At 45.1% G+C, this 11,844-nt stretch overlaps 1 protein-coding gene across 1 annotated transcript; it reads right to left on the reverse strand.

Moving 5' to 3' along the window:
* Window positions 1-1,030: 1,030 nt before the first annotated feature.
* On the reverse strand, window positions 1,031-11,560 carry LOC128828404 (keratin, type II cytoskeletal 1-like). The gene is made up of 9 exons (XM_054013067.1): window positions 10,912-11,560; window positions 8,891-9,102; window positions 7,343-7,403; window positions 6,052-6,147; window positions 4,855-5,019; window positions 4,154-4,279; window positions 3,182-3,402; window positions 2,605-2,633; window positions 1,031-2,499 (listed from the first exon to the last, which is right to left on the reverse strand). Exons 1-9 carry the CDS (start codon window positions 11,485-11,487, stop codon window positions 1,787-1,789), a joined length of 2,199 nt encoding a protein of 732 aa, XP_053869042.1. The 5' UTR covers window positions 11,488-11,560; the 3' UTR covers window positions 1,031-1,786.
* Between the last annotated feature and the right edge of the window lie 284 nt (window positions 11,561-11,844).

Raw genomic sequence — 11,844 nt, forward strand, 5'->3', positions numbered from 1 at the left:
TCGATCGCTACCCACCGATACAGCGGGTAGTCTGGACCGTACCCTAAGAGACATCTAACAAACATTAGCTGTTAATGGGTGTCTCTGAAAATCTTCTCCAAAGTCTCGCTGAAAGTCAGACTCCTTAGTCCTACAGGTGCTCTTGAAAATTGTTTCCCCTATTTACAAAACGACCACGTCACAGGGTCCGCTCAGGTTTCCACCCCCTCGTGCCAGTGCCCTGTGTTGGCTGGTTAAATAAACAGTCCTCACACCTTCTTCAGTGCTTCACCCTTGTGTCTTTATTTACAGTGCAACAGTGTAGTCCCCCGTCTTCCCCCAGCAGCTATCCCCAGTCAGACCCTTCCCAAGGTCTCCTGGCCCATGAGGCTCCTTTCCTTTGGTGAGGAGACAGAGATGCAACCGTCCTATCCTCTCCCGGGCTAGCCTCCTGACTGAGCTTTCCCCACGGCTTTTATAGCCCCGCCCGTCCTCAGCCCAGCTGTCACTACTCAGCTCAGGCTTGGTCTACACTGGGGGGGGGGGGAATCGATCTAAGATGCACAACTTCAGCTACGAGAATAGTGTAACTGAAGTCGACGTATCTTAGATCCACTTAGAATCACTTCCTTCGCATCCTCGCGGCGTGGGATCAATGGCCGCCACTCCCCTGTCGACTCCACTTCCGCCTCTTGCCGTGGTGGAGTTCCGGAGTCGACGGCAGAGCGATCGGGGATCGATTTATCGCGTCTACACTAGACGTGATAAATCAATCCCCGATAGATCAATCACTACTCGCCGATCCGGCGGGTAGTGTAGACGTATCCTCATTAGGGCCTGCAGCTGGGCTCTCTGCTGACTGCCTGGGTCCCCACACCTGGCCTCCCTACCAGAAAACGGAGCTTAGCCAGCATTTTAGCGGGGCTTTCAAAGGGGTTTTACTCCAGTCCTGCCACAGACCCATTTGGGATTTTCTGTTTGGCCATGAGCAACTACTAACATATTTTGAAACCTCAGAGGGGAAGAAAAAACAACCCTTCAGAAACAAAGCTTGAATTATGCATTCAGTTTATTGTAGATACAGCAGAGAGTGTAGAGTGCTCGATAATAAGCAAAGGACAGTCAATGGTGTTCCAACTGTATATACAGAAAAAGCACAAGACCTTTCCATCCAATATACACACAGGAATAACAACACAGACATTTAACTGTAGATGAAGCAGACAAATGCTTATCTCTGGTGTAATTACGATCAGTTTTAGCAAAGGTCACCGAGTGGATGCAGCAAATGTAATGGCAGTGATTATGCAAACTGATCAAAACCAGCTAACCCTCACCAAAAAAAAGCAACAAAAAACTGATTCCTGGTGTCATAAGAGAAGCTAAGTGATATCTGCAGTCTGATCTTGAATGGTTAATGCACTGCTTCCCTGGCTGAAATGCTTTACCATAGGAGGAGGAAAATTCTGGGTCCTAATGCTATGTGATCCCAAGTGTAGCTAATGCAAGAAAACCCAGAGTGAGAAGGGCAAAATTATCAGGCAAAGGAGCCTGGTTTAATAGCCAAGATACTGCCTATAGACAGCCACAGACTCACTGAACGAAAAAGATCGTATCTAGCACTGCGTAAAGTTTCTCTAAAAGGGGCATTTCGAAGAATGTGGTTTCTGATCATACGAATTGCATGGGACACAGGTTTTTCTTTAATGTATGGTTATTGTCAATGACAGGTTTGGTGATGCATGTGGCTGTCAGAAGGCAGGAAATACTTTTCATTACAGCAAAGGAGACTTTTGCGTTTGGACTTTTATCGGATGATCCTTCTGCTTGAAGAGCTGACTGATACCATGCGCGTACCCGAGCTGTATGCTCCTCCACTTCCACCGCCGCTGCTATAAACTCCACCACCAGAGCTTCCTACACCGCCGCTGCTATAAACTCCACCACCAGAGCTTCCTACACCGCCGCTGCTATAAACTCCACCACTAGAGCTGCCGACACCTCCAGAGCTAAAATGTTCCACTGAGGAATGAATTCCACTTGCACCTCCAGAGCTCCCTACTGCATCTCCAGAGGAGGCTACGTCTCCAGAGCTGCAAACCCCACCCACAGAACTGACTCCGCCTGAGGAATGGTATCCCACATCACCTCCGGCGCCTGCACTCCCGGAGCTGCCCACTCCACCCACGTGACCGCCAACCCCCCCGGAACTTGCAAAATCAGAGCTGAGCACACGTCTGTAGCTGTATCCCCCACTTCCAGAGCTGAATCCTCCCAAGCTATACCCAATTCCACCACTGCCTAGTCCTCCAGAACTATATCCCCTTCCTGAAGAGCCGACGGCGCTCCTTGTGCCATAGCCACCTCCCATCCTGGAGATGCCTTCTGCACTTCTGGAGCTGAATCCATCACTGGAGGCAAAGATTCCAATTCCATGGTTGAATCCGCCCTTTAGAGGTCCACAAACACTTCCAAAGCCGGCTCTGCAATCCCCGATGGTATGGCCACCGCTGACCACAGCTGGGAGAAAAAAAGATGTTCAGTCACTTAAACAGCAGCTTCGAAGCTCTTAAAGAAATCTGACATGACTTCTACCAAAACAAGGTGAATCCTCAGTTTACTTACCGACATTCGTGGGGTTCCCTGTACATATCCTGTTAAGGAAAGAAAAACAATACAGGTAAATGACCTCATATGCATTTAGCAATCTGTAGCCAATGAGACCTCAGGTCAATTTTCAAGCATGCCTGGATAATTAGGGATCTTAAATCCTATTTTCAAAAGTGACCTAGACTGGGATTTTCCAAGGACTTCCAGGTATTTAGGCACCAAAATCCCATTGAAATTCAGTGGGAATTGGGTGCCTCTATTAAGCGCCTTTGAAAATTCCAGTCTTAGGAGCTTATGAGTCATTGAAAGTCAATGGGGCTTAGACTCTTAAGTGCCTACCTCACTTTTGAAAATAGGGCTTAAGCTCCTAAATCGCTTAGATGCTGTTGAAAATTTTACCCCTACTATCTTTAAAGAACTCAACTCCTTCTCTTGGACAAACTCTTCCTCCATAAATCAGACCGTGTCCTGAATCCGGATGTTGCCATATTATTCATTTTCTTTCTTACTGATTGTATTAACTTTGTTCCCGTCAAACGCTACTGGGGCTACTTGAAATGTTACCGTGCTACAATACATATGAGGTACTTACCTGGTTTCTTCTCCTTCCAGCATTGTTCTGTATGTAGCTATCTCAATATCCAAGGCCAGCTTGATGTTGAGTAGCTCGTGGTAGTCCCGCAGCATGCAGGCCAGTTTGTCCTTGGCCTTCTGCAAGGCGTTCTGCAAATCAATATGCTTCTCTCTGGCGTCTTTGAGGGCGCAGTCGCCTCGCTGCTCAGCGTCAGCAATGGCCGTCTGCAGACAGGCAATCTGTGAAGGGGTGAGAGGGGGGAAACCAAAGGGTCATTGTGCAGCTCTTCACCATACTGCAAACCTCTTTTCTAAATGCCCATTTGAATCTTGAAATCGATCCGTTTCAGATGTGCTTCCACCACCTGTCTTTTTTTGTCTGCAGCCTTCTCTTCTGAGATCAAGTGTTACTAGCAATGAACATCAACATTAAGCTTGCAAACTCGAGCATTCATGCAACGCCGGCTTTCAGGTCACATTCTGTGAGCATTAGCACCAGAAACCTGAAGACGCTAAGCACGCTGCCTGAAACAATGGTGTCCCGATTCCCAATTAAGCCCCTCGGGGCACCTCTGAGATACCAATAATAAACAACACCAAGCATCTTCTATGACCTATCCCAAGTAAATGGTAAGGAAGTGAGCAAGTAAAACTCAGGTTTGAAATAGCTAACAGAGCAGGTGAGTATATACCAGTCATATTGCTATTGGATTTTAGAACAGGGTCCATGGGTTGGATCCTATGCTTGTGTCAATAGGTTTAACTCCATTCAAGTCGATGGAGTTATGCTGAACTCTGCCAGCTGATTCCTGGCCCATATAGACTTGCCACCGTTGAAATTCACTCCTGTGCAGAGGGTCAACCATCAGGGATTATTCTGAATTGGCACTTAACTGGCCTGTAGATCTTGTGCCGGTCCTCTGAACAGCTGTGAATTTTACACCAAGGCAAGAGCAATCAATCCAGGAGAAAGCAAACAAATTGATCCTACCTCTTTCTTCACTTTATCAGTCTCGCCCTGCAGTTTGTGGATCAGCCGTTTCAGCTCTGCTATTTCACCCTGGATATTCTTCAGGTCATCGCAGAATCTGCCTCTGTTGGTGCTCAGCTCCTCAAGCTAGTATTCAGAACAAGATAATGGCTATACATTAATCATCATCCATTCCAAGACAGGCGGCAGCTGTTTTGAGTCTCATAGAAACCTCTGCTCATGGGAAAATACACAGCTGTGATATGAGTGTAAACAAGGCAAGGCGTCCTCTGGAATTCATAGATGGGCCCAAAGTTAAGTAACTTAGACTGTATGCTCTTCGAGACCAGGTCTGTCTTTTTGTTATGTGTTCGTATTGATCCATAACTGGGACTTCATAATAATAATAATTAATGATATATCAAGGTCGGGAAAGAACATCCCAGTTATCGATCACTGCTTTGTTCTAAAATGATGGATGTTGATTATTTTTCATAAATATCCCACTTCTAGCTATTAAGCAGATTGTAGAGGTGGATGGTCAATGTGCATCACGTCTTCAGAAGACGTGTCACTGCAACTGAGCAGGGCGAAGATGTTTTGTCAGCATGTATCGTACGTTGCGGAGAAAGAAATTGTCCCATGCTCATGATTTTGTGGAAGTGGTAGAGTGACAAAATTACGGCTTTATCTCCATACACTATAGCTTTGTGATTACTCACTCGAGTTTGGTAGAACGTCTCAGCTTCTCCTTTGCTCTTTTGAGCGATCTCCTCATAACAGCATTTAACACTGTGGATAATGCCACTGAGGTCCAGGTCTCGGCTGTTGTCCATTTCCAAAACAACGGCGGTATCGCAGAGTTGGCCATCTAGCTGAGCTCTCTCCTGCAAGTTGCATAAAGTCTCAGTCAGGTATTAACGTTGGGGCCCCTTCACGTACAGATCCCCTCATCCACACTCCCATGTGTTCTGTCAAGAAGCATGCCCCTAATTTATTTGGCCAAACTCTGAACGTGTAAATAAAGCCGCAAAGAAAAGAGTTTTCCCTTAACCAGAAATAAGGCTTGAGTTACCCGGTAGCTGGTCTGTTCCCAGCTACTGCCGGGTGTGAGGCCTGGTGGATGGAACCTATTTGCCACAGTGAGACTTTCTGATGAAGGATGGAGAAATCCCAATGCAGAGATTTACAAAACAATATTGCTACTATTTATTTTGCCATTCTTTAGACTGTGAGCTTTGTAAGGCATTGGGCCTGAAACGCTGCTACTGCTCACCTCGTATCATCATTTAGTTTAAGTCAATGGAAACTGGGTGTAAAATGCTACCCTTATGATTCAAACTCACTATGCACAAGGGTACACGAAGACACAACGTCCAAGGCTGGGGCTGGTTGGATATTTTCAGACAAAACTTTTTCTGATGGAAAATTGGGTTTCTGGCTAAACAAACTTTTTTAGCAGAAAGTAGCTGTTTCCCATATATATATATCAGTTGGAACACTGAAAATCTGACCGTTTTCAGAAGTTTTTCTCCAAACATTTTTCAGTTTGACTGTTTTGGGCTGAAAGTTGTTTGGTTGTCACTGTTTCAATGAAAAGTCAAAATTTTCCATGCAAAAATAAACCCGATTTCCCAACCAGATATAGGCAAGACAGTCTGTCCCTTTGTCTCCATGCTTGTCTGAAAGCACGTGGCTTTTTTAATATAATAATTCTTATTTATAAAGAAATATCTTGTATGTAGAGTGATTGATAATGTTTTCTGGGAGTGGCCACAGGGTTAGAAATGTTATAAAGAAAATTATTTTGCCTGCATTAGGCTTCATCGTAACAACCCTGAGTGCGGTTTCAGAAAAGTCATTGATTAATATTGCATTGGGACCAATCTCCAAGTGGCTAGAATGGGCAGAATACCTACCTCAATAAAGATGCATTTCAGGAACTCAAAGTGTTGCCTCAGCTGCAACAGCTTGGCCTCCAGCTCCTCTTTGGTCATGAAGACACAGTCCACATCCTGAAAAGCAGCCCCAGGCAATCAGAAATGGTATTGATCCAAACACGGAGAAACATAGCAACAGTGGCAACACCCGCAGTTGTCTTCTGGTCAGGCTTTTGGAGCATGTCGTGTCAGAGGTGAGGCTTCCTCAGGACCCTCTGACGTCTTATAGGGAAAAAACTAAATATCTTCCAAATCCATGGAAAGATGATGGTATTTTTTTTACAAACAGTGTTGGCCTGGTCACACAAAGGTCACTTTACACCAATGTGGCCATATAAATGCGCCTTATATCAAGTGTAGATCTAATTCATTGCCACATTATGGCCCTTTTACACTGTCAGAGTGGCGTAAGGGTCTTTGGTGTAGATAAGAACCAGGCACTACAGGCTCTCTTCTTCCCTGTGTTTGAGCTCCTCGGGGGATGCCATCAGGGGATTAATATGGCACCTGAGTAGGGGATACCCAAGCCCCTGCATCATTTAGGGCAGCCCTTCGACTGCTCAGGCATCTACCACTGTCAGAGAATCTACCTGGTTGAGTTCTGCTCTACCACCCCCACTCTTCTTTCCCCCATCATGCCAGGACGTGGGGAGGGACAAGCTGACACAGCTGCCAGCTCTGAATTTATGGCAGCAAAGAACTTCCCTCCTCCAGGGGAAACTCTGTTGGCCTTTTAAGGCCAGGGTCCAGCTCTATCACATGGTTCATAGAAATGTAGGGCTGGAAAGTTCCCCAAAAGATCGTCTAATAGTTCATCCCTCTTCACTGAAACAGGGTAAAGTATGCCTAGACGTGATTTAATAAAACCCAACACCGATTAGTGATTGTCCAAAATGAATACTGAAAATATTATTTTTCATCTGCTGATTCCAAAGTGGAAGCAAGCAAGAAAAATGGATAATTTTCCCTTGATGCTTAAAATATGCTTCCTTTTTTACCAATTGTTCTCCATCAAGCAGAGGTGTGAGGAGAACATTAGGGCAAGGTTTGCCCATTCATTTCCTCAAGTATAATGATTTCAAAGACCTTTCGATTCAGTATGTTATTAAACCCTGTTGCAGATCAGTGACTCGGCTGATTTAAATTGGCATCATTCCATTGAAATACAACCACTTCCACTGGTTGAGGATTTGGTCTAGGACCGAGTTTAAAGTGAAATGCCCAAAACAGCTAATTTTGTCTTGTTTCACGCTTTCGTAGCCTGACTTACCTTCTTGAGCACCACAAACTCATTCTCTGCGTGCGTGCGTTTGTTGATTTCCCCTTCGTATCTATGAGAAGAAAGGAGAGCCAAGGTTTGACTCTGTCGTCTAAGCCATTAGCAAAGACAGGAAGTGCGATACAAACAAAGCCGTTCCCTATTAATTTTGTACCCTGCTCATTTTTTTATATTATTGTTTCTGACAAAAATACTGATCCTGCCTCAATGTATTCCTACAGTTTCCCAACAGTCTACACTGGGGTGGGGAGAGGGGGATCGATCTAAGTTACGCAACTTCAGCTATGCGAATAATGTAGCTGAAGTCAACGTACTTAGATCGACTTACCGTGGTGTCTTCACTGCGGTGAGTCGACTGCTGCCGCTTCCCCGTCGACTCTGCCCGCACCTCTCGCGGCGCTGGAGTACAGGAGTTGACGGGAGAGCGCTCGGGGATTGATTTATTGCGTCTAGACTAGACGTGATAAATTGACACCCGCTGGATCGATCGCTGCCTGCAGATCCGGTGGGTAGTGTAGACATACCCTTACTTCACTAATTTCAGTGGAGTTACACTGATGTCAAACCAGAGTAACACAGAGGTGAATCAGGCCCAGCATTTACAAGCTGTATAAATCTCTGAGGTGGCCTCCCACATTGTCGTGGGTTTGAACATCTCGGTGTCTTCCTATTTCCATGTAAATTTATACAGGGAGGCCCATTTAAGATTTAGTCTGAGTGCTTATGCTGGATTTCCAAAGGCCTCATCCCCTTAATCCTTTTTGAAAATCCCAGCCTGAAACAAGCCATAAATCACATGCAGGGTTTGCGCTGGCCCTCTGCACAGGTGTGATTTGCACCCATAGCAACCAAGAAGCAAAGACTAAAAGAACCATCACAAAACAAGTTAAAGAGCCTGGTGTTCCTTATTGGTGGAACCGTGAGCAGCTAGAGCCGAGACACCTAGATGGTAAGATCTTGGGGCAACAATCATCTTTTTCAGAACATAAAAACATAAGAACGGCTATACTGGGTCAGACCAAAGGTCTATCTAGCCCAGTATCCTGTCAGTGGCCAATGCCAGGTGCTTCAGAGGCAATGAACAGAACAGTCAATCATCAAAGGGTTCCATCCTGTCGCCCATTCCCAGCTTCTGTGTTTGAACAGAATAGGGTATCGGTCTGTGACTGGGGCTTCTAGGCAGCTCCAGCACAACAATAACAATACCTGCAACCCAGCTACCTGCTGGGAGGTAGGATGAATGAGGTGACAATAAGGAGGAAGGCATAGGGAGGAAATGACACCGGCTGTAGTTTTTGTGGGGTTGACAGCAGCCGTGAAAGTTCAAGTCAAGAATGGCTTTAAGAATCTGAAGAGGAGGTGGACATAGATGAGCCTGTAGCTCTGATATTGGAGAATAGCTGACAGGAAAGGAGGGCTTGGGATTTAGAGTTTCTTGACTGAAACGTGGGTGAGTAGCTCTCCCTGTTCCTTTCCAGCACGCACTATGGTGCTTTAGCCCTAGTATACAGCTTTTATCCACTTCACCGTCTCACTTACTTGCTTTTGTACTCATGGACCAAGTCCTGGACGGCCTTTTCTTCATCTTCCAGTCTCGCCCTGTCATGTAACAAACATTCCAGCTGTTTCTTCAGTTGGCAGATGTAATTCTCGAAAACAGGGAGAAGGTCTCTCTTTGCCGGGACGGCATGCTGCTGCAAGAGATCCCATTTCGTTGCCAGCACCTTGTTCTGCTGCTCAAGGCAGTGGACCTGAAAGCCAAAGATGCAATATTGTTTTAACTCTTCTAAAAGCCTCCGAAAGACATTAAACCTTGTTAACTGAGGGCAGGTCTACAATTAAAACACTGCATCGGCACAGCTGTGCCACTGTAGCGCTTAAGTGAAGACGCTGTTACGCTGACAGAAGACCTTCTCCTCTCGGTGTAGATAATCCACCTCCACAAGAGGGGTAGCTGTGTCAACGGGAGAAGCTCTCCCGCCAACATAAAAAGGGGATTTTTCACACCCGAGTAACATACCTATACCAGTATAGGCCTGTAGTGTAGACCTGGCCTGACAGAGGAAGTGATTTTTATTCACACTGCTTAGAAACTTATGGGTAATGCTTCTTTAAATAAAGCCCTGCAGAGAAAAGCGGTCCTGGTAAAGCAAGCAACAACTCGACCTTTTCATAGATTCATGGATTTGAAAGCCAAAGTGGACCATTTGAACATCCAGTCTGACCGCCTGTAAAACACAGGCCAAAGCATTTCAACCACTTATCTCTATATTGAGCTCAACACTTGTGTCTGATTACGGTATATCTTCCAGAAAGGCATCCAGTCTTGATTTAAAGATATCGAGAGTTGGAGAATCCACCACTTCCTGTGATCGTTTGCTCCAATGGCTAATCGCCCTCTTGGTTAAAAATTGGTGCCTGATTTCTAATTTGAATTTGTCTAGGGCCGCGGCTTCCAACCATCGGTTCTAGTTCTGCCTTTCTCTGCTAGATTGTTTTCTCTCTGTGAAGATTCTCATAAACCGTGGTTCAGTCACCTCTTGATTTTCAATGATAGTAATAAAGAAGCTCCTCTTACACGTTACTGAGTCATTCAAGAAGTGCTCCCAAAAACACCCCAGGGGAGAAAAGATTTAAGGGAGGGATAGCTCAGTGATTTGAGCATTGGCCTGCTAAACCCAGGGTTGTGAGTTCAATCCTTGAGGGGGCCATTTAGGGAACTGGGGTGTAAAAAAAAAAAAAAAAAACTGGGGATTTATCTTGCTTTGAGCAGGGGCTTGGACTAGATGATCTCCTCAGGTCCCTTCCAGCCCTGATATTCTATAACATTGCTGATGTTCATCAAAGAAGCTGAAAAACACAACCACCTTGGCCTTCTTCACAAAAAGGCAGAAATCCTTTTTTTGTTGTCATTGTTGTTCCTTTCCAGGTTACTTTAATGCAGCTGGTTTTATCCTTAACAATAATCATGAATATGAAATTTGCAATGCATCCAACCTCAAAATAACTACATTAAATCAACTTTCCCGGGGTGAGATTCACAGAAGTTGAAAGAGAACTACTTTGTTTTAGTTAAATCCCTGTGTATTTCCACATATTACAGCACAAATACTACTTAAGAGCATAAAATTCCTTCCGTGTCCGTGAGGGCTATTGGTACATACCTAGTTACAAACCATTAAAACACTGTGCTTTGATAGAAAAGTGTCACTGGTCCTATTCTATTTTAGGATTTTATACTGCTACCCATAACCATCATGTCTGAGTGGCATTTGATATATCAATTTTTTACTATTGATTCTTTCTCAGCAGAGAACCATTAAGAGATACTGTGGCTTCCTGGATATTCTTCTGTCTAGGAAGGAAAGGAATATCAACTAAATTAACCCTATCATATTAATATCAACTTTTCCTACACCTCATGGGCCATCAGAGGCCAAGCTAAATGTACCAAAGAGGAACACCTCTGGCCTCTGGGAAAGCTTGGATCTCCAATACGAAGCTCTGTCTTATCTCTGTTTTTTAGTATCAAGAAAAAGAAAGGCGCTTTATACTCTCACCTTGTCAATGAAGCAGGCGAACTGGTCGTTGAGACATTTTATCTGCTCCTTCTCATGGGATCGTATTTTATGTTCTTCTGGGTCAACCCCCACAGAGAGAGGCTTCAACAGTTCCGGATGGATGCACACCGCTTGGATACCCTCACTTCTACCTGCATGTCCAACGCCATAACGTACACCACTTCCAAAATGGTAGGGGGAGTAACCTCCAAAACCAGAGGAACTCCGATAGCCTCCACTGCTGTAGCCTACACAGCTACCAAAACCTGCACCACTGCCAACACCAAAATGGCTGCCAAAGCCCGCACCGCTGCCATAGCCTGCGCCGCAACAGTACCCCCCACCACCATATGCACCACCGTGTCCAAGACCATAGCCTCCACCATAGGAAATTCTTTGACTTCTACCCAGCTCAAAGAGACTTGTGCTGCCAAAGCCACCGCTTTCACTTCTTCCAGCAGGCCAGGACACGGAGCCCGAGCTGGTTCGGCCTCCGCTGAGGCCACAAACGGCAGAAGCCGAAGAGAAGCACCTTCTTCCACCAAGAGAACCAGACGAGAAACACAATCGATTCATGGTGGCTTGCTTGGAGTGAGAATGGAGCAGAATCAGCAAAGCAGTCAAGTGCAAGAGAAGAGCAGACAGTGAAGGAAAGAGCTTTCCTTTGAATTGAGTTAAGGAATTTCACCTTATATATGTTTCAGGAGCTGCATGGGATGCATAAAATTAATTTATAGATTGTGGGTTTGGTTTGCCTGGCAGCAAGAAATGGCTTATAAAGAAGCTAAACAGAGCAAACATTCTATTACACATGAAATAAATGTGAAATTAAAATATATGCTTTGCTTGCAAGCTTCACTTGCAGGACTTACATTTTAATTAATTACTCTGCTTCCTTAAAGTCTAATTATAGTTTAGCCAAACAAGTCAAGG

This window comes from Malaclemys terrapin, chromosome 23, assembly GCF_027887155.1.
Source record: "Malaclemys terrapin pileata isolate rMalTer1 chromosome 23, rMalTer1.hap1, whole genome shotgun sequence".
In the NCBI taxonomy this organism is placed as follows: domain Eukaryota; kingdom Metazoa; phylum Chordata; order Testudines; family Emydidae; genus Malaclemys; species Malaclemys terrapin.